The sequence below is a fragment of the Copadichromis virginalis genome, linkage group LG5 (assembly GCF_057382275.1).
Source record: "Copadichromis virginalis isolate Kocher_CV1m ecotype Utaka linkage group LG5, C_Virginalis_male_GT1.1, whole genome shotgun sequence".
NCBI lineage: Eukaryota > Metazoa > Chordata > Actinopteri > Cichliformes > Cichlidae > Copadichromis > Copadichromis virginalis.
This window is the reverse complement of record NC_140622.1, coordinates 22,700,976-22,723,557: the sequence shown is the minus strand read 5'-3', so window position 1 is coordinate 22,723,557 and position 22,582 is coordinate 22,700,976. Positions and strand designations below refer to the sequence as shown.

The window sequence follows — 22,582 nt, the reverse complement described above, 5'->3', positions numbered from 1 at the left end:
GCAGCAGATGGCCCCGCCCCACCCTGAGCCTGGTTCTGCTGGAGGTTTCTTCCTGTTAAAAGGGAGTTTTTCCTTCCTACTGTCACCAAAGCACTTGCTCATAGGGTGTTATATGATTGTTGGGATTTTCTGTTTTCTATTGCAGCATTTCCACCTTACATTATAAAGTGTCTTGAGGTGACTGTTGTTGTGATTAGGCGCTGTATAAATAAAACTAAACTGAATTAAGCCGAATCTGATCATAGCTTTTTCTCCCAAGTCTTCTCTGACACAAATTAAGTGTCCACTGGCAAACTTAATATGGGCCTGAACATTTTTTTTTTTTTGAGCAGGAAAACCTTACAGGTGATGCAAGATTTTGATCCATTACTTCCTAGTGTGCTAGCAATTGTGTTCTTGGTAAATGTGGTCTCATTTACCTTCAGGTCATTAATGAGCTCCTTGCAGTTTGGGCTGATCCACCATCTTTCTCATGATCATCCTCACCCCATGAGGCAAAATCTTACATGGAGCACAAGACAGAAGGCGATTTATGGTCATGTTAGATCTTTTCCATTTCTAAATAATCACACCAGCTGCTGTCACCTTCTCACCAAGTTTTTTGCTGATAGTCTTGTAGCTAGTTTGTAGAGGTCTACAAGCTTGTCTCTGACATCCTTTGACAGCTCTTTGGTCTTGCCCATAGTGGTCAAGAGGTTGAAATTCTGTGTACAAGTTTGCTTTATATACATAATGAGTTGAGATCAGGTGTATCTGTAATTGGTTGATTGTAATCTGTGTGCCACATGGGCAAATAGCTAATCGGTGTCAGCCAAATTTCTGATTGGCTCGACGGGGATCAGGTACGTATTTAACTAAATGACATGCAAATCAAATTCTAACTTTTATACAATGCATTTTTTCTGGATTTGTGGTTGATTTTCTGTCTCTCATGATTAAAATGAAACTACCATAAAACTTCTAGACTCTTCATTACTTTGTGAACAAACTTACAAATTCAGCAGTGGATAAAATAATTATTTCCCCCACTACATATTTTAAATATGAACATAAATATTGTTATTATTGTCGTGTGTGTGCAGTAACTGTTCTGTCTTTGTTTTTGCGGGCTTTGGTTAACATATCTGTATGTCTAATATCTGTTGTGTCTGCTCTTTTTGCAGTATGAATACTTCAATGCTGTGCTGATCAATGAAGTGGATGAGGAGGGCAATAATGTGGAGCTAGGAGGAGAGTTCCTCCTGGAGCCCAATTACCATTTCAATAACCTCTCAGTCAACCTCAGCCTCAGTGTTGTCCAGGTGCCCACCAACATGTACAACAAAGGTGTGTATTCCTCTTCTCTGCGGCTGCCTTAAATTCAGGATTATGTGAGTGATATTCACCTACAGGAAGCTGATGAATGGGGAGGAGAGAGGGAGGGAGGAAAGTAAGTGGTGAAAGTGAGAAATGGTAGCTGAAGCTGTATCAGTGTGACAGGCTGGGCGAAGTGGAGATAGGTGATCGATATGAGCCCAGACATAACAAGAAAGCAGCAGCAGTCTGCTCTGGAAAGATGCTGCCCATATGGTAGCTGCTCTGTCGCTTCTTGTTCTCACCTCTTCCCGTGTATTGCCTGTGTGGCTTTTGTTCAGCATTAATAGACTCCCCATAACTCTCTGTTTACAGCACAAAAGGGGAGTCACCCAGCAGGAGGAAGGGAGGGATGATTTAGTCACAGGCATTGTATCTCTTTCAGGGGGGTCAATAAGGGACAAAGGTCAACCATGCACTCGGTAATGGTGACCAGAATGGTTACCATTATCACCATTTAATTTACTTTTCTCTCTTTTTCTCCTTTCTTTCACCATGCCTGTGTGTGTGTCCCTGTGGCCGCCATTTGCAGATCCTGATATAGTGAACGGGGTTTACTGGTCTGAGGCCCTGAATAAAGTGTTTGTAGATAATTATGAAAGAGATCCAACGCTTATCTGGCAGTACTTTGGGAGTGCCAAAGGTTTCTTCAGACAGTACCCTGGTGAGTGCTGCCAATCTGTCTGTCAGTCTGCATGTGTGTGTGTGTGTGTGTGTGTGTGTGTGTGTGTGTGTGTGAGAGAGAGAGAGAGAGAGAGAGAGAGAGCATCCCATGGGAGCTCTCAACTGTCAGTGAAAAAAAAACTGATCAGAACAAATGATTTTGAATTACTAAAGGGGTAATTTGGCTAATGTTGTAATTTTACAGACCATCAGAGAGGATGCATATATACAGACTGCAATTAATCTGAATTTGCCAGAGTTGGTCTGCAGCCACACTCAGTAACATCTCTTAGATCCAGACGATGTTATTCAGACGGTTACGCTGATGTAAAACAGGCTGCCTGTTCACTGTAGAGAAGCTGCAGTGATGAGAAATGGCTTTTGAGATTGTTAACAGATGTAGGCTTTATGTGATTAATGTATAACGGGGAATCTTTAAAGGCCAAATGTTTCTCATCAGTCTTTTGCTAATATATGTATTCATGTTTTTATTACTCACTCCACAATACTGCTCTTTGTTTTGGGAACACGTTGCATTAAATGAGGAAAGAAATTTACATAAACAGATATTAACTTTTAATATTTTCAGCCTGATTGTTCATTTTTTGTTGTGTTTTTGGTTTCTGTTAAAGAAACTAACTGAGAAGACAAATATATTTGTGTGTGGCCGTTGTTCATGGCCAAACATCTGTGTGTTTTTCATGTCTTTTCATATCTTCACAAATTAAAATTTAATTAATTCAGACCCAGATATCCTTTTAGAGCTTTCAGTTTTTGCAGAGATGTCGAGTCTTTTAGTGTCATTGGTTTTTCAAGCACTGCAGCTTTTAAACTTTAAATAAATAGGTCTCAACAGCTATTTTGTGGTGAGTGTTTTTATCCTTAGATTAAACCAGATTTGATGAGCCTCGTGAGTCTACTGCATCAGGATGGTTAATGTGGGACTGACTCGAGATAAGCCACACTGAATGTGTTCATCATAACGAGGGAACATGTTGCCCACTGCAACAATGCGGCTTGTAATGTCTTTTTAATAGTTTTTTGGCAACAGTAGCACTCAGTGGCTCAGAGAAATTCACCCACAGGCTAAATTTGATAGTGGGAGAGCTTTGTTTTTTTTCCCCTCACAAATCTGGTGGCTTTAAAAATATAGTGCATTATCAGTCTTTTATGTAGATTCATGCAAGGTGAACACCGTATTTAACAAACCTCCCAATATGTAGCTTATTACCCAGCGCACTATAGTGTGACTCTTTATGATCTGTAACTGGAACAATGTAGTATGCTGTGTCTTACTGAAGGGCTTGACAGATGAAGAACTTATATTTTGATTACTGTTACATGTTAATATATCTTGTCAGTGTGCTTGTGTTTGCTCTCTGTGAAGCAATGTTATTTTATTACTTTAAAATTCTGCCAATTCTGATTTGTCTGAATCTGCCCCCCAGGAGTTAAGTGGCATCCAGATGAGCATGGCGTCATTGGCTTCGACTGCAGAAATCGGAAGTGGTAAGCCTGCATGTACCTGAGAAGTTTTGTACATCACACAGCTTCTAGATTCTAGAAGTCATTAGTCTATTTGTCCAAGGAAGTGTGTAAGTCATCTTATATATATTCCTACTATCCCTGGTGTGAGGAGGTCAAAATTACATAAACAAAGGAAGACGTTTCAAAAGTTAATTTTTAGATCTTGGCATCATCTGAAAGGTTTTTTTAGCTGCAATTACATGTGAAGGTTTTGTGCCTTTGTAGCTCAACCGCTATTATTTGTAATGCACAATGAATGCAATTACAGCAGACGGACTAGATGTGGGAAATCGAAGACACTAATTGCATTCAATTTTTAAAGACACTCACACTCACAACTGACACTTTTCCAAAATGTACCTTTACTTTTTTTTGCACTAAAAAGAAAAAAAAGACACTTTGTTTATAATAGATGGTTTTTCCTAGTCCCTTTGGATTAAATTGAACTAGACAAGGTCCATAAATTAAAATATTTGACGCCCCTGCTTTAAGTGAACTCTGTCTCACAGGTACATTCAGGCCGCTACGTCTCCCAAGGATGTTGTGATCTTAGTTGATGTTAGTGGAAGTATGAAGGGGCTGAGGCTTACCATTGCCAGACAGACTGTTTCCTCCATATTAGACACACTGGGAGATGATGACTTCTTCAACATAATTGCTGTAAGTTAAAGTCGAAACAAACTATTTACTTCTTTAAATTAATGATTCTCACATTCCTGCGTAATCTCAGGCCCTCTCTGTTACTTTAATAAACACATTTTTAGATGTTTCTACAATGTTCTTGTATTCGGCATAACTGGAGCGCAGTCATCCATGAAAAACAAAGATTGGTTATTTAAATCTCTTCTGTTTAAATGGTTGTTATACTCCCACAGTATAATCAGGAGATCCACTATGTGGAGCCTTGTTTGAATGGTACGCTGGTCCGGGCCGACAGAACCAATAAAGACGTGAGTCCCTATTAAAACTAATGAATATATGTCTCGCAGCAGGTCGAATTCACGCAGCTAAAGTTGCAAAACTTCTTCTTCCACTTTTGTGGTTATGTGTCAGCATTTCCGTGAACATCTGGACAAGCTGTTTGCCAAAGGGATCGGACTGCTTGGTGAAGCTCTGACTGAAGCTTTCATGATCCTGAGTGATGTAAGTTCCACTAAAAAAAAAACTGTGACTGACATTTAATGACAAATCTTTCAAACATCCTCTCAGTCTATACTCTAATAAATTAACTTATTACAAAGGAGGTGAAACAGCTTCTGATTTTCTGATTGCATTTTAATGTTGGATTATTAGCATTTGTAATTTTATTATAAAAAGTTTAATTCATTTATTGATTAATTTGACATAAAAGTAATGAATTTTTGCACGTGCCCACATAAGACAAATGCTTCTTCGTTCTCATTTAATTCAAGTGCTCCATTTGACCCGAACACAAGGGAAACTTTCATTTTACAAGCCACATTTGTTTTCACTGTCAGAATGTGCTCCAAGTACAACACAGAGCTAATCATAAAAAGTAGCACACTCTAGTCAAATATATTCGAGCATTTGGGAGGTGTGCCGCCCATCGAAATGCTCCATTGCAATCCCCGTTCCACCCTCCAAACACAGACACATCTATTCTGAACTGTGATTAATGGCTCTAATTAACGTCAATGATTAATAACGTGTGATTGGAACACAAAGAAGATAAGGCCAGGAGCCACGCCGCACTGCTTTTATCTCCCTGTTTTCAGGCAAGCTTTGGCAGTGCTGCTGAAGCTGAGGGAGCGCAGCTTTTACCTCTGCATTTGTCAGATTAATTAAAGCTCTGCAATGACTATGGTAATCAGGTAGCCCGTAGCTTACCATCGAAATTCACTGTTACACCGCTGCACAGTGAATAAAGTCACAATGCATCCTATCATAGACCGAATCACAGAGAAACTCTTTGCACTTGACAAGCTCTGCAGCATTTATACCGAGGCCTGGTGAGATGGATGAGAGTAAAGCTGAGAAGCACACACACAAACTGCTTTACAAAGCTAGTGATATAAAAGTACCATAAAACAGCAAACACAAAAAACATTCTGCCAATACTAATTTATAATATATTTTCTGAAAAAAACAATATGGATTTAACTCTTTAACAGCAAGAGTTTAGAATTTATAAGAAAGAATGGATGCTTGTCAGAAAACAAGAGCAAGTCAACAGCCTGAAATGAGGAACAACCACAGCTGGAAAGGCATCCCGCAACATCTCAACTGAGCTTTCTGCTGGCATTTGTCAGAAAAGGCACAGGTCTAACTAATCCAAGTAAAAAATTGGTGTTCCTGATAATGTTTATACTGATTCACTGTCGCCACTCTCATGTTTTACTTTTGACAGTTTAAAAGATCTCCTGTCAGCAAAACACACGATGAACTAAAACCATTTTTTAACATTCAGATGTGGTGGATGATCACATTAGTCACTGCTTTCATTCTTTCCGTTTTCTAATATTAGATGAAACCTTACCCAAAGTTACCCAATCAGAAGAGTTTGCTGTATGTTTCTAACTAATTTTTAATACCTGCACCTGCCAAGGGTTTCATCCTTTTCCTTGTTTTTCCTGACACTGAGTCATGCTGACCTCACACATACAGCCACAGTCTCTGTTTGTTGTCCTCCAATGACAACAGAAATGAAAAGATGCATATTATATGTTAAGAACAGGTGTGCTCAGCAGGATTTGTCCTGTGATCTTGTCTCTTCACACTCCTGTGGTTCTTCACATTTACACTGCTACAAGTCAATAAGCCACTTAATTACTGCACTGCATCTTCTTGCATCTGAGTCAAGTGTGCCACATTTTTCAGGTTTATTTACTTCAACATAATGCTAGTTCTATTTATTTCATGTGTAAATAACATCATAGATATTGTTTGATTTTTCTGTTATGCTATGTTACTCTCATGCATTTCCCCCCTTGTACTTTAGTTCAATCAGACTGGTCGTGGCAGCGTGTGCAGTCAGGCCATAATGCTCGTCACTGATGGGGCAACTGAGATGTATGACGATGTTTTTGAAAAATACAACTGGCCAGAAAGAAAAGTGAGTCTTAACCGCTGTCTCTCTCTCCTTCTATTCGTCTCCATCACACTGTCTTTTCTGTCTAATTTTAAATTGTAAGCATCACAGTTTTTTGCTTGCACTGCAGTTTTCTTGCATCAAATGTACATTTTACATTATCCCAGCCGGAGCTCCGGTCTGATGTTTTGAGGAATTGGTTTCTTAATTCATTATCACTCGTGTAAAAATCGTTGTCAATATGATGTTTTTCAGTGTGTTGATGAATTACAGCTCAGGGAATAAAGCATGGGAAATTTATTATTTTCAAGGGCACTGCATGTACAAGCAGCTCAGGCTCAAAGGACTCTTACCCCTCTGCTGTGCTCTCCCCACACTTCTTCGTGGATTCAATACTGGGTTTAAAATCTTTTGTTGGTCTTTCTCAGTAAGACCTAAATGCAGTTAAAATGAAATGAACTGCTGTGCAGCTCACAGAGCCATAAAAACAACAGCTAAAGGGCTTTTGTTCAGTCCTGTGAAGCATATGTGTGGGGCTTTTGGCAGAGCACCGGGCAGTGTTTGGCAGGGCACCCCCCCTTCATCCTACCCACCCACCCCGCAAATACACCCTGAGGGCTGCTATATGGCAGCTTTTCAGTGTTTTCTATATGCTTTCTGCTTAGCAAAGCATCTGGAGCCAATGAGCCGTACAGGTCTGGCAAAGTGTCACGCAGCGTTCTTCAGAAGGACAGTTGTACATGCCCCCATGCCCAAACAATAACAAAGGAAAATTAATTTAATTTGAATACATAAACTCAAAAAAAGATGAAAAAATTAAAATAAACTAAAAAGGATTGGCCTAAAAAAGAAAAGTGCAAAGACACACTTTCCTCCTGAGAATTTAAAAGAACATATAGCTTCCTCCTTCTCCAGAACCAGATAGAATCAGGACAGGAAGATGAAGCACTGAGGAGATACATCACTTTGCATGTTTTTTAATCCTTCTTTCTCAAAAACTCTTGTCATCTATGTGTCCTTTAAACAGGTCCGGTTATTCCCTTACCTGATTGGACGAGAGTCTGCATTTGCTGATAACCTTAAATGGATGGCTTGTGCCAACAAAGGTTGGAGACCTTTTGATAAACACTTTCCAAGACAGCTTCGTATCAGAGTGTCAAACAGGGTCTGATGCTGCGCTTGTGTGCAATAATATGATAGATTAAGGATTTTTGGGGTCTGTGTGGTTTGGACATGTATGTGTAGCTTTGTGTGTTTTGTGTGTGTGTGCACGCATATGCATGTGCTTGCTCAGACTCTTTCTGCCAAGAGGCAATGAAGTGGCACTCGGGAGGGTCAGAGGTCAATTTGCTCTAATCCCTCTTCCTGTCAGTGTCTTCCTCTTGGCTGCTCACTACTGATGGCTCCCTCGCGTCAACGCTCCAGATGAGTGCCCTCTGGAAGGGAAAGTCACAGCCAGGAAAACAGATCACAGAGGGATTGTGGAATGACAAGCCACAAACCTCCTTCCCATACAGGCCACTGCTGCGTTATAACCCAACATGTCTGATATAAAACATTGTCAGCAACAGCAGGAGGTGACACTCAGTTTAAACAGAATCACTGGCTCTGTGCAATCCAGCAGAGACATCAGCAGGAGGGCAGTAGTGTACTTTAACACAGTTTTGAGGTACTTTCTTTTGGTTTGGAACCATATTTGAATTAAAAGCTATTTTAGACTTAATTTTAATATAATCAGTAGAAGTTTTAAAACACACCAATAATAGTCAAATAACATGGAATATATACACAAAATATTTGAGAGATACTGTTTTGTGCAATCTTATACTTTGCTGACATTTCTGTTGACATCAGTGAAGACAGTGAGTTCAAAGCTGGGTCATTTTTCCTGGAAATGTTGAAATGTGACAGCTGGGTTCAGCCTCCCCATGACCCTGAATTTTATAAGTAGCTATTGAAATAATGGATGGATTGATGGATATATGTTGGGTTGTTAAGTCATTAAAAACTACACACGGTGGGTATTGTGAGCTGATTTAAATGTGCAGCATGTTGAAATTGTATTAGCTTTAGGATTCAGAATTCTTTTTTTTTAGTGCACCACATCACCTTAATAAATCTAATAGAATTTATTAATTGTGTGAATAAAAACATGCAAAAACATATAATAGTTTAAAAAGTTTTAATGTAAAGTTTAAATTTAAAATATTATTTTTTGCATTCATAAATGGACTTAGACTGAAGACCATCCCCAGTGGTGTCCTTACATTTGATTTGTCTAAGGATGCTGAGGAGTTTACACACCAGCGATCTGTAATATCTTTTAAACTTATCTCTCCTCTTACCTAGATCATGTTAGCAAAGGTTGGATTTAGCCTCACACTAAAAGAGTAGGGCTAAATTGTTAGAAATTAAACGAATGGTAAAGGGTTGACAAACAAAGCCAAACACGCTGTGTGGGAGGAATGTGTTGCTGCTGCAGTGAATGAAGTGGGGCAGAGGGAAAAACTGCAAAGTTTATCTCAGGCTTGGACGCACATATAACTCAAACACTCCCACATAACCATCAGGAAACTCGGTACCACTTTCTATCACAGCTCGGTAATAAAGGGGAAATAGTAGGGTAACAAAGCGGAAACAAGAGCGTAATAATATAGTAATTTCTAAGTTATTACTATGCAATTACTAAAGTAATAACTACATAATATCCAAGTACCAGCATGGTAGCAACAGTGGTTAGAGTTGAGTAATAGTACTCTGAAATTTATGTAACAGGATAATAAGGGCCCCAAAACTGGGGTAACAATGTGGACATATAGCTCTGTGATAAAGTGGTAATTGTAGGGTAACAAGAAAGAGATAAGGTGGTCATTTCTAAGTTATAACCACTCAATTAGCCAGGGTAGTTTCTGTGTAATAAGCAGGAAACAGAGCTGCAAAATGCAAAACTGCCTGTTTCTATTTAATAACATACGAATATCCCATTAAAGCAAACTTGTGTGTTTGTGAGGCTATTACCTGGAAATATCTTGGGTAGTTTCTGCATAATAAGCAGAAAACATAGCTGTAAAATGCAAACCAGCTTGTTTCTACTTAATAACATATTAATAGCCAGGTAATAGACTTTTAAAACACACTTAAAGAATAGTAATGACTACCAGGAAACACCTGTGGTGGTTTCTGTGTAATAAGCAGGAATTTAATACTATGGTCATGATAGTTGATTAAAAAAAGCACCAGGAAGTCTCTAATGCACTTATGCAAAATGTTAATAATTAAGTTTAAAAGAATAACACATATGAATACATTAGATACGGGAGTGTGAAGGACCCTCCCTAACGGCATAGTTTACACATAGATGCTCCGCTTAGTAAGCTGTGATTTTCTACATCGTGTTGTCTGTACTTAAGATGAAAATTCCTGTAGATCCATTTTATGAATGATTGTTCATTGATGCGTTTGGCGAACTTGGAATTTTCACTTGTATTTTTTTTTTAACTTTACCTCAGTAAAGGAACTGTTGTTCCAACCACTAGATGTAAATTTTGCGTTTGATGTGTTAAATACTCCACATGTTGGGCTGTTCTTTAATGAGTTTATGGATCACATCCTTCCTCTTGCAGAAGTGTGTTTGCTGTGATTGTGGGTTAATGTGTGTGTGTGTGTGTGTGTGTGTGTGTGTGTGTGTGTGTGTGTGTGTCATTGCAGGATATTTTAGTCAGATCTCAACCTTAGCTGATGTTCAGGAGAACGTCATGAGATATCTTCATGTCATGAGCCGCCCAAAGGTTATCGATCATGAGCACGACACAGTGTGGACTGAGGCTTACGTGGACAGTGCTGTAAGTATATCTTAAGTATTGTACATTAATTAATATTACTGGTTCATTATTCAAGTATACAATAGTTTTCTGGTGTGAAAGCGTTGTTCATAAAATACCTGAGCATCAGAAATAAAGCAACAGATTTGTCGAACTGTCTGTTTCAGAGACATTTAAATGCTGTATCCTGTTGCTGTTCTACATGATATGAGGTTTTCATGCTGTGTTGTCCATCTCTTGTACTGTACAATGAGTATTCACATGTGTGGGTCTGCTCTCTCATCATTACTCCTCATGCTGCTGGAATGATTCCTCATTATGAGCTTCATTAATCTGCATGGATTTTTCCCCCCAGTGTGCATCTGTGTCCACAAAGTCGATGCAGAATATGCAGATTTTATTTCACTGATGATTCAATCCTTGTGTATCTCTTCTTCCCCATCAGCTTTCCCTGGCCCACAAGGTACGTCAGCAAAGTTTTCGTTTTCTTGTGCAAGAACTGGCCTTGTGCTGTGGATCTGGTTCTGAAGTAGGACCAGAAAAGGCATCATGGGCAGGATATAAAAATTTTTTTTATTCAGTATCAGCCAGTACAAGTCATATTATATGAAGCAGAAGTGACTTGAGAGGTTAAATACCTGCCCATTGTTTCTCGCCTTTCGACATCATGCTTCAGTCGGGGGGTTGCTCTGAGGGGCACAAACAGCAGAGGAGCATTTATTGTCTTTCTTTCCAATATGGAGGCAATAAGCATGCACACACTAAAACACACACACTCTCCCTCTCACACGCACATATACATTTACACACACATACAGAAAGGGTTGGGAGATTGTCCTCTGCAGTGTGTGCTCTTGTATCTCAGCCTCAGACACACCATTCATCATTCTGTGGATCATTGCACTTTATCTCCTAAAGCCCATAATAAAACTGACACTGGAGGAGAGACCAAGAAAGAAGGAAAGAAGGAAAGAAGGTAGAGAGCGAGAGCGATGGAGGTGTCCATTGCTGTACCTGTGTGCGTATGGTTGTAAGGACTAAAGCAGGCCAGTTTTCTCTTCCATTGTGTGCTGTGATGAATTTAAGGAGCCTCCATTCTTCATTTTGTCAAGCCAGCTTGTACACACAGCAGTTCACAGCTCGTTGGCTTCATATATACACGCACGCACACACACACACACACACACACACACACACACACACACACACACACACACACACACACACACACAACCTGAACATCAACCACGCTCATGCACAAACACGGACACAGGCATGCTCAGCTGTACCATTTCACAATGTGAGGGAAAGGCAGACCTATTTTAATGGTGCTCATGCGCTGATGTCAGCCTTCATCCTCCTGAGCACATGAGCCGCACATGGTTCAGGTCTGACAAGTTAAAGGCTTTAACCAGTCTCAGTTCATTTTACATGTAATTCTTCAGGACCGTTTGGATGCTACAGTTATATATTATGTGAAGGGAATAAATTCCGCCCCTGCCTTTCACATCAGTCTTGTGTTATGGGATCAATTTTTACACATTTAATAAATACATTAATAACACACTTATATGTAACTTAGGCTGTATCGTTATTACCAATTAACTACTTTATTGGGTGGTTCAGATTTATTGTTTTTACATAATCTATATCATTAATATAATTTTGCAGGACTTTAGGTACTGATGATAAACAAAATGTGTCAACATAAACATAGGCAGCATGCTTTGTATGTAACTTGTCTTAAAATGTATCAAATGTGATGGTGAAGAAAGTTTAATGAAAGTTTTATGTTCTGTGGATGAATGCATTGTTGGCTCCTGTCAGTTTCAGAGCTTTTAATTAAAAAACGAAAAGTTATTTTAATTATGTTTGATTATCAGAGCCTATCTAGGGGAGAGAGTGTTTTTTTCAATACAATTTTTCTTCCCTTGCTTTATTATTATAAATAATAAAGTCCTCTTTTGCTTTTTTCTGTGTCTTTTTTTTTTTCAGTTGAACGACAAATCGGGCCCAACTTTGACAACTACAGTGGCCATGCCTGTCTTCAGCACAAAGAATGAAACTGTGAGTCAATTATAGCATTTATTAGCTAGTTACTAGGTGTTTTGATGATTAAATTTCACATAACGGCTGTGTGTCGCGTCTCTGTGGGTGAGATCAATCACTATATGTGGATGTGGGCGCAAAAACTCCCCTGATGTTCAAATCTTCTTTTTTAAAGAACAGCCAGTCAGAAGAAAGTTGTTTTAAAAATGATCAAGGGGTGCTCAAACTGCTTGTTTTAGGGTCATGGATAAACTTATAGGCTTTGTAAAGCTCTGGTATTGATAACTAAAGATTGTTTTTAATATGGAAATTTTGAAAAAGCTATTCTAATTGGTTTCAGGCATATAAATGTAGGGCTGATGAACATAATAGGTCCACTTTAAATCTATATGAATACAAGAAATTTGTCAAACTATGGCTTCTTTGGTGTAAAAATTCTGACAAAAAGACACTTTTGTATCTAAACTTTTGAAAAAAATGAACAATAAAGAGAAATTGAAATCAGAGTGCGAGCACCAGACCTTAGTATTTTTCTTTCTGACTTTATCTTCTGCATATACCTTAAAAACACCCCTGGTGGACTGAATTACCAAACTGACAAGGTGAAATGCCCCTTCTCTTTCATTTAAATTATGCAAAGCAAAGACTAAACTTACTTTTTCATACTTTAAACACCTTTTACTAGAGCAATGATATCCTCCCACTGCTGGGTGACTGAATATTAAACGCCGTTTTTATCTAAAGTTGTGTATGTGTTTTGAATCTTTTCATGCAGAAGAACCAGGGTATTCTGTTGGGGGTGGTAGGAACAGACATCCCTCTGCAGGAGCTGATGAAGCTCATCCCCAAACATATGGTACAATCAGCTGTCTTGGGCTAGATTAATGTATTCATATGCATATTTTCATTCTGCCTTAAGTATCTCATTTTCTGTCTCTAGTTAGGGATCCATGGATATGTATTTGCCATCACAAACAATGGCTACATCCTGATACATCCGGACCTCAGGCCTTTGGTAACTCACTTTCTTAGCATTATTTTTACACCTGAACATTCTCACAGCATTCCCTGACTTGACCCTATTTTTCCTTTTTTTCTTTTGTCCATGCTATTGTATGCATAACCAAAAATATGAACCTCCCACGAGGGTACGCAGAGACAAATGTGTTATCTGGTTAGGAGGCTACATGGGCTCGTATAGTCTGTAATCCCCACCTTTTCCTTTGATGTATGCATGCAGGGATAAAGGCCATTCATAGGGCTGGCTGGCCTGAGATTTCCCAGAGGTAACTTAACACTCGCTGGCAGAGATCACAGCCGCTCGCCCTGGCACCGTTGGTTCCTCGGGAGCTATGGCTGTGCTAGTGGATCTGTGTGTGCCAGTGTTAGTGCTATTCCTCTCTGTGCAACTGTGTGTGCGTGTGTGTGTTGGTCTGTGTTGGTTCTTTGTGTCTCTTTGTGGCTAAAACTGTGCTGTGGTCGTAGTCATTGACTTGTTGTTTCATGTGGATCGGGACTACATTCAGTAGCAAAGTTTGACATGTTAAAGTTTAATGCATCGATGTAGAGTTGTTTGAGCGTGGATTTTCTATCAATCATATTAATTATTTTTAATTTACCTGACAGTGTTCATTTCACAGTCGATTTGTTAAATAATTACTCAGCAAAACCTCAATAACTGCACTTGATAAATAAGAGTAGGTCTTAATTCTGAAAGTGCAACATGAAAGACAGATTACAGTGAAAAATAATGATTTCTAAATTGATCTATTTCCTTAATATCTGGCTCATGCATTTGAAAATTATGTCTTATGTGTATGTTTAACAGATGAATAAGGCTAGATAAGATGACATGTTTGAACCTAAGTTAAGCTATTAGTTCAAATAAAATAATATTACACTAAAAAGGTCACTAAGTTGTGCATGCTGTGTTCCTCTATGCAGTATCAGGAGGGTCAGAAGAGGAGGAAGCCCAACTACAGCAGTGTGGATCTCTCGGAGGTGGAATGGGAAGACAAAGATGGCATAGTATGTGCCAAAATTCATATCGTTTTAAGCCTTTATGTTTAGTAGAATATGAACCACTAAATGTGTTTGGATCTGCAATATTAAGCAAATCAGTGACTTCATTACACACTGTAATTACACATTTATTACTTTGTTCGGTAATGGCAAAGGCTTCTATTAGATCAAATTAGCATACGAATTGCCATGGTGGGATTGCTCAGTTTTCTGCAACACAGTGCAATTGCATTGAAATCCGGCTGGTAGTATGATCAGTGACCCAGCCTTGCCCTCTCTGCTTTATCTTCTAGTTACGCAATGCTATGGTGAACAGGAGGACAGGGACCTTCTCTATGGAGGTGAAGAAGACTGTGGATAGAGGGGTGAGGCTGCAGATAAAGACGCTTAGTGTCTCCATAACAAATGAGAATGTTCTCTTTGTTGTCTCTGAACTGAGGGAATGAATCTGTTATTCTTTCAGAGGCGTGTGCTAAAGATGCACAATGACTATTACTACACTGACATCAAAGGAACTCCATTCAGGTGGAAGAAAAGTTTTATTACATTCATGTCTCACTTCTACTCAAACGTTGACTGACTCAGGCTAATGTTCTTCTCGGTGCGTGCCTCTAGTGTCGGAGTAGCTCTCTCAAGAGGTCACGGAAAGTACTTCTTCAGAGGAAATGTGTCGCTCGAAGCAGGTACTCCACTCTTTGATTTACACTTTTAAGTCTGAATACTTCACAAATACATGAAGAAATGGCTTGTGAGGAAGATCTTACTTGGTTAGTATCCTGTAGTGAGTATCCTGAGAATGTGGCATTTACAGGAAATATATAAAACCTGGTTATTTATATCCATTTATACATGAGTTTTTGTACCAACACAACAAAGTAAGACGTTTACATCAGGAACACATAACCAAATTTCTCTAATGATAAAAATCCTTGCACATGTAAATTTACTCTGTGTTTCAGTCATTGCAGATCGGCATTGCTGAAGCGTTACTGACTTGTGTTTTTCAGGGCTCCGTGATCTGGAACAGCCAGATGTCGCCCTGGCAGACGAATGGTAACACAGGGGTTATGGGAGTGGGCATTCATGCGTTATGTAGGTTACCCCTTTGTGATCACCAGGGATCCTGAGGCCTGTGGTCTGACAGTGTGGCTCTTTTGGATGCAGGACCTACTGCAACATAGAGGAGGAGCATGAACATCGTCACCTGACCCAGATTCAAGCTATTAAACTCTTCATGACGGGCCGCAGACCGCACCTCAAATGTAAGACATAAAGTGACACATAAGCAAGTCATAGTACAAGCAGCCTATAATTTCTGAAATGTAATTATCCTATCAAGTGTGATCAAGACAAAAACATGTTGAATGAGATGGATATACAGTTAATCAGACCCATGTTATCCTCTGATGTTACAGGTGACAGAGAGCTGATCCAGGAGGTTTTATTTGATGCTGTGGTCACTGCTCCGCTCGAGGCCTATTGGACTGGATTGGCTCTCAACAAGTCAGAGTAAGAAACTTTAGGTACCTATTCCTGAGATATAGTTGTGAATAAAGCATTAATAATATGATTATCATTATATACCAAACTATCACAAGATTGCTTGTAATTCATTTGCACTCTTAAATGTCACTGTAAATGAAGGGTGAAGGGTTCCTACAGAAGCCCAGCAGGTTTGCTGGGTAAATACTGACATCTTTTGTTTTGTTTATTTATTAGGAAGGCACAGATTGTCTTCCTGGGGTCTGCTTTTAAAAACATAGATTAAAAAAACATTGCATTCCACATAATTGAATACATTTAAACACATAAAGATTATGCTCAACACACATGTTGAATAAAAGAACATTAAAATAAGATTAGATTGTAGAAGTTAAAAAAAAGCCCCCCCAAACCTCAAAAATATGATATGCAATATGTTTCTTTTTTTTTTAAATTATAAAACAATATGATTTATTTGATTTTAGTGTTCATTTAAGCAGTCACAGGGGTATATATTACTGTGCATTTAAGAAAATTTGTGGTTGCCTCAGGGAGTTAAAAACAGCCATCTGGTGGCATGTGTACACGACGCTAAATTAAGTTTTAATTGACTATGCTGATACGATGGATTGCAAAACTTTCCATGTTGCAAGTAGGAGTGCAGCAATTATCCAGTCGCCATCTTTTACCAGCAAAGTCAGAAGTGCTGTTTGTGTTAGTGCCATATGCACAGAGGTGCTTCGATGTAGCTGAGGTTTGATCACTTTAATACTTTAGAAGCATTTACCCAAATATGAAGTTAATTATTACTAGTATTTATAAATCTCTGACACATTATGAAATTATTTAATTCTAAATAACATCTTTTGTTCAAATTATACATACCTTAAAAAGATATGCCTTGTAAGACTCAAATTAATACATCTGTATAATTCAGTTTTTGGCTGATATAGCTGAAGCTAATTCTTCATCAACTATTACACTGTTACAGGATATGATGCAACACTTTGAATTCTGGAATAATGTGTAAGATGTGTATGCATGTTTGCAACTGATGATAATTTCCTTTTGATAAAGCTGCTGAATATTTTTTGTCACAAATAAATAATTTTGCCAATAAAATATCAAACTAAGTGCATCAGAAGTCATATGTGAATAATTACATGGATAACTAAAAAGCAATCAAGTATGAACTTAATAAGAACATCCGTGTTAAGTTAACTCTTATGTAAAAATACCCAGTTTGTCAAATACTGTGTTCAAAGAGAAATTTAAATTACATGCTGCATTAAATCAGTCACAAATGTTCAGGGAAAGTGTGTAAAATCAAAGCGCAGGTATATTTTTGTGGCATGCACTCACTGCTTTAAAATCGATCAACAGAAACTCAGACAAAGGAGTGGAGATTGCTTTTCTGGGAACACGTACGGGTCTTTCGAGAACCAACCTGTTTGTACCCGTTGATCAGCTCTCCAACAGGTGAGTGCCACCGCTCAACATTTCTCTAACCATTCAGCGTGAGGTGAGGCTGTGATTGTACTTGATGAATCTAATCCTTTGCTCTTCACCTCAGTTTCACTCTGCATGCTTCCTCAGAGATTTCCTGACAGCAGAGGACAAGGAGGGTGTGTTTAATGCTGATCACTTCCCTCTGTGGTACAAGAGAGCAGCAGAGCAGGTTCCCGGCACATTTGTCTACTCCATCCCCTTCAGCACAGGTATGCAGAACATTATGGAGTGTGAAATATCAGCTCTATGAGCCTGTACAAAAATGTACAAAACATGAATTTATCTCCACAGTGCTGGTAAATTTTCCTGTATCTTCTAATATACAAGTTCATCTCAATGCAGCATTGCACACTGTACATTTTGCAAATTCATTTGGTTGCTGTAGGCATTAACTTGTCTTTCTACGTCTCTCTCTCTGTTATGGACTGTGGTTTTTACTGGTGGGATGCTCATCTCCCTCACAGCTTTCCTGCCGTTAATGTGGCTCACGTGCTGTCTACTATCTGGAGGGTAGAGATCTCAGTTTCCTTCTCCGGGACATTTGCCCCCCTTTCCCCTGTTAATAATGACTGCATCCAGCCAGGCTTTGCCATCATAACCTGAAATGTTCTGTCACAGAACCCATTTCCGAATTATTATAGTCATCTGGCTGCAAAAAAGACCAGACTGAACTCCATTACTAGGTTTATTGTGCGGTTGCCGGGTAAAGGGTGCCATCTAGTGAACAGAAACTATAACTTGAGCTGTATTTATCTCCTTTTCTCCTCCAGCTTTAGAAAATAAAAGTGTGGTTTTGGCCAGCACAGCAATTCAGCTCCTCGATGACAGGAAATCTCCAATTGTTGCTGGTAATGACTTTGAATATTCTGTCATATCTTTAGTTTCTAGCTGCACTTATGTCCAAGCTCACTTTTGCTTGGTCTTGCTCTCAGCTGTAGGGATCCAAATGAAGCTTGAATACTTTCAGAAGAAGTTCTGGACTGCCTGCAGACAGGTAACAACACACCAAGTGTCACAACAGTTTTTCATACAAAAGTGAGCCTCATGATTATGCATGAAACTAACCTGTCCTTTATATGCTCAGTGTACAGCTCTGGATGGAAAATGTAGCATTAGCTGCGATAATGAGGTAAGAGAGCTTCTTTATTCTGACTTGAGGAGTGCTGAAAGGTATTAGAAGAAAATATGACTATGATCTTTATATCCACATTTCAAACAGGACATCAACTGTTATCTCATTGACAACAATGGATTTATTCTTGTTACAGAAGAACAGTCTCAGGTACTGTGTGCAACTAAACTACATCAAAGGACCAGTTTTGGCTTGAAGAATGTATTTCTTTTTAATAAAATACTCATCTTTTTAGATTTTGACCTTCCTTTGTCCAGGGTTAACATTTCTGTGAAAAGCACAAATTTAGATATAAATTTAAAAAACTAGCAAATTTTTCTATTACATATTTAGGCATAGAAATTTTCTTTATGATATTTATTCATTCAGTTCTTCCTTTAATGGCTTTCCATTGAGTCTTGAAATGCATTAGTGTCAAAAGGAAATATCAAAGTGGAAGAGTGAACTATGCATTTACCACTTTAGAAAATCCCAAAGACATTAAGTAACATCTGGTAATATAAGTGCTCTACATTGTGTGCATCAGAGCATTCACATAACCTTCAACTGCACACCAAGAACAAATAGCTCCGGCTACACAACATTTAGCTGACCAGGTCTCAGTGGTTACCACCTCACTGTGGTAGACGCTATTTACATGCTGATGCCCTAAAAAGCCAGCTTGCATCTCATGTTTCTTTGTGAATGCTTAATGCTGCTTAAATAAAACTCAATTAAACAAATTAAAATCCTTTTTTTCATGCTTTCTGGTGTGCTTTGACATAATTTCTCTCTCAGACAGGGCTTTTCTTTGGAGAGGTGGAAGGTGCTGTTATGAACAAACTGCTACAAATGGGATCCTTCAAAAGGTTTGAGACACAGTTAAACAACTGGTTGAGCTTTAACCTAATAAATTAAACTCAAAGGCTAAAAAGCATGTTGTTATATATGAGAATAAGGCACATCTTGACTTTAAGCAGCTATCCCCTTCAACACGCCACACCAATTTTGAACTCTGTTTGTGCGAACGGGCTCCTCTCCTTCACTGTTGTGAACGTCTATCAGAGAACAGTAAAGGCTGCCAAGCACTCCTATTTTTCTCAACTTATTGCTGCCAGCTCGCATAACCCTCGTGTATTCTATAAGACTATAAATTGTGTACTTAATACAGAAGGCTATGTTCTTTTGCACTCTTCTCAGGTTATGTGCAATAAGTTTCTTAATTATTTTGTGGACAAGGTTGCTAGGTTGAGACCTCTGCTGATCTGGCATGCATGGTTCTTGCTTTTCTACCAATTGTTTTACCTGTTTTAGTGAAACTGTGTTGAAATCTAAGCCGTGTGGCTCTCCAAATGATGTTGTTCCTCCCCGCTTTCTCAAAAAGGTATTTCCTACCATCGGACCACACATTCTGAACATACTAGTATACTATACAATACTAGTATTTTGTCTGGTCAAGTACCTTACGAATTTAAGCATGCAGTCATACATCCTTTACTTAAGAAAACAGGGTTAGACAGCTCAGTCATGTCAAATTTTAGACCCATCTCTAAGCTTCCCTTTCTGAGTAAGATCCTGGAAAGGATTGCTTATACTCAGTTGATGGACTATTTGAATGACTCTCAATTGTGTGAAATCTTTCAGTCCGGCTGTAAGCCCTTTTACAGTATGGAGGCAGCCCTCGTAAAAGTTATGAATGACATTCTGATAACGACAGAGCGTGGTAAATATTTCTGGTTCTGCACTTTTGTGGTTAAAATCTTATCTCTCAAACTGGACTTTTTGTGTTGTCTGTTTTGTTGAAGCCCCATGTCCCCATTTGTTCACTTCGGTCAGCTGAGCAGCTGTTGCTTTCAGTCCCTAAGTCACGGCTGAAACTTAGAGGAGCCTGAGCACTCTCTATTTCGGCTTCGATGCTTTGAAAAACTCTTCCTTTTCATATTAGACAGGCTACATCAGTGCCAGTTTTTAAGTCCATATAAAAAAAAACTATTTTTACTCCCTGGCTTTTAACTCTGTGGGTAACTGACATTTTTATTAATTGTATTGCTATGTTTGGTTTTTGCTATTTTATTACTATATTTATATTTTTATTGTACAGCACTTTGGTCTACCAGGCGTGTTTTCGAAGTGCTATATAAATAACCGATGATGATGATGATGAGATCGGATGTTTATTAAGACCTTCCCTGTGCTGTGTGTGTTTCAGGATCACTCTTTATGACTACCAGGCCCTTTGCAGAGAGTATGCTGGGAGCAGTGACAGTGCACGCACTTTGTCAGATGTAAGTGTGCAACAGACAGCGTTTAGAGGAAGAGAAGTCTAAGGATATTTATAATCTGTGGTTCACAACATCTACAGCTGCATATGTCCTCAAACTAAACCACTGGCCATCGAACATATTTCAGTTTGTGGTTATCATTTGCATGTGGCTGATGCATGTTGAACAAGTGGAAAATGAACTACAGCATTTACAACAATCAATACAAAACAAAGCAAATAAAAAAGCTGACCTTATCTTTTCTTTGTCTTTTAGCCATTTTCTGTAGTTAAATGGCTTCTGACTGAACTTGTCATGTAAGAATTTTTGATAAAATATTTGTTTAGTATGGTTTACTCTATTCTCATAACTTTCATCACAAACACTGATTATGTTTTATGTTTCTGCTTTTCTCTTAGTTTCCTGCTAGAATTTAACCTGTACAGCTGGTGGAATATTGATCTCTCAGTTAAAGGTAACCGTAACTTCGTGATGATTTATAGGCATTTGAGATCTGAGAGAGGGAGAATATTTGGAAAGTATGAGCGGCAGAAAGAAAACCTCTTCTGCTTAATGCTGATTTTGTAAAGCCTCTGTGTTTCAGTTAAACCTGCTCTGTTTCACGTTCAGCTCAGAGATCTCGGGGTAAAACCATGATGGTACCATGTGATACAGAATACCCTGCATTTGTGTCTGAACGCACCATCAAAGAAACAACCGGAAACATTGAGTGCGACGGCTGCATCAGGTGCTGCAAAGTGAACTGTCTATTAATCATGAAATAATAATCTAATAGTATCATTTGATTATATTTAACCAACATTAAACTTTTTTTAAAATTAGACTTTGTGTTTGTGCTGCAGATCTTTTGTCATACAGCAGATTCCCAGCAGCAACCTGTTCATGGTTGTTGTGGATAATAAGTGTGACTGCAGCAGTGCTCCTCCAGTGACAATGGATCCCATTGAGATCATATATATCCTTTCTGTATGAAGCAGAGACATTTCATGAACTGAAACAAAATAGCTGAAAGGTTTGTTTGTTTTTTAAACAAAAATTGTTTCCTAAATATGTTTAGCTGGCTGTGAGAAAAAGTGATCATTATGAATTTCATCTTGAGGGGTTTACTATTGAGATGATTACACTTAGGGTTAAATTTGAAGTTGTGGTTTAGGGTAAGTGATGTTTAATGCATGCTAGTTGGGTTTCAAACTTAGAACCATATCTTGTTGATTTATTCTTACACCCTTGACTCCTTTGAACACAACGAGTCACTAAAATGTGAGAGACTGAAGTATCAGAAGGACCGAAAAAAGCCTGAATCATGTCATCCTTTCCACCCTGAGGTATGTGAAAGTGCTGATCTGCACACACTATCTGTATGTATGCGGGTCAACATCGATACAGTGAAAGCTGACAGTAAAGGAAACACAAATAAGGTTATGTGCTACTCTATGAAAATGTGATAATGGTAATATAATTCCATATAACATCACTGAAACTGTTTTCTTTCTGTAAGAATAACATAATATTGTTATAATAATGTAATAGTAAGTTAGCTTTAGAGATAGTAGTTAAAGTGGTAGTAGTAATAGGGAGCTGGTACTTGATTTTTAACCCACTGGCTTGCTTCTTTTAAGATGTGGGTTACAGTAGTATATGAAAGGCCAGTCCAAACACAATGTGGAGTGATGATGGCATATCCTCTTCTAGCATTAAATGTCTAAAAACTAAT

General features: G+C 38.6%; 1 protein-coding gene across 1 annotated transcript in view; it reads left to right on the top strand.

Annotated features, from left to right (window-relative positions):
* Nucleotides 1–22,582, top strand: part of LOC146709706 (voltage-dependent calcium channel subunit alpha-2/delta-3-like) — a 34,800-nt gene that overhangs the window by 10,983 nt on the left and 1,235 nt on the right. The window contains exons 6-38 of the mRNA XM_085456782.1: nt 1,164–1,326; nt 1,886–2,017; nt 3,465–3,525; nt 4,053–4,203; nt 4,419–4,493; nt 4,597–4,686; nt 6,503–6,616; nt 7,620–7,698; nt 10,301–10,434; nt 10,859–10,876; nt 12,409–12,480; nt 13,238–13,318; nt 13,403–13,477; nt 14,407–14,490; nt 14,778–14,849; nt 14,948–15,009; nt 15,100–15,167; nt 15,492–15,537; nt 15,649–15,746; nt 15,900–15,993; nt 17,350–17,445; nt 17,563–17,684; nt 18,246–18,323; nt 18,408–18,469; nt 18,560–18,604; nt 18,695–18,757; nt 19,385–19,455; nt 20,796–20,871; nt 21,124–21,164; nt 21,267–21,322; nt 21,478–21,595; nt 21,711–21,823; nt 22,111–22,193. Coding sequence (XP_085312908.1) covers nt 1,164–1,326; nt 1,886–2,017; nt 3,465–3,525; nt 4,053–4,203; nt 4,419–4,493; nt 4,597–4,686; nt 6,503–6,616; nt 7,620–7,698; nt 10,301–10,434; nt 10,859–10,876; nt 12,409–12,480; nt 13,238–13,318; nt 13,403–13,477; nt 14,407–14,490; nt 14,778–14,849; nt 14,948–15,009; nt 15,100–15,167; nt 15,492–15,537; nt 15,649–15,746; nt 15,900–15,993; nt 17,350–17,445; nt 17,563–17,684; nt 18,246–18,323; nt 18,408–18,469; nt 18,560–18,604; nt 18,695–18,757; nt 19,385–19,455; nt 20,796–20,871; nt 21,124–21,164; nt 21,267–21,322; nt 21,478–21,595; nt 21,711–21,823; nt 22,111–22,193 — 2,793 coding nt within the window. The remainder of the gene's footprint in view (nt 1–1,163; nt 1,327–1,885; nt 2,018–3,464; nt 3,526–4,052; nt 4,204–4,418; nt 4,494–4,596; nt 4,687–6,502; nt 6,617–7,619; nt 7,699–10,300; nt 10,435–10,858; nt 10,877–12,408; nt 12,481–13,237; nt 13,319–13,402; nt 13,478–14,406; nt 14,491–14,777; nt 14,850–14,947; nt 15,010–15,099; nt 15,168–15,491; nt 15,538–15,648; nt 15,747–15,899; nt 15,994–17,349; nt 17,446–17,562; nt 17,685–18,245; nt 18,324–18,407; nt 18,470–18,559; nt 18,605–18,694; nt 18,758–19,384; nt 19,456–20,795; nt 20,872–21,123; nt 21,165–21,266; nt 21,323–21,477; nt 21,596–21,710; nt 21,824–22,110; nt 22,194–22,582) is intronic.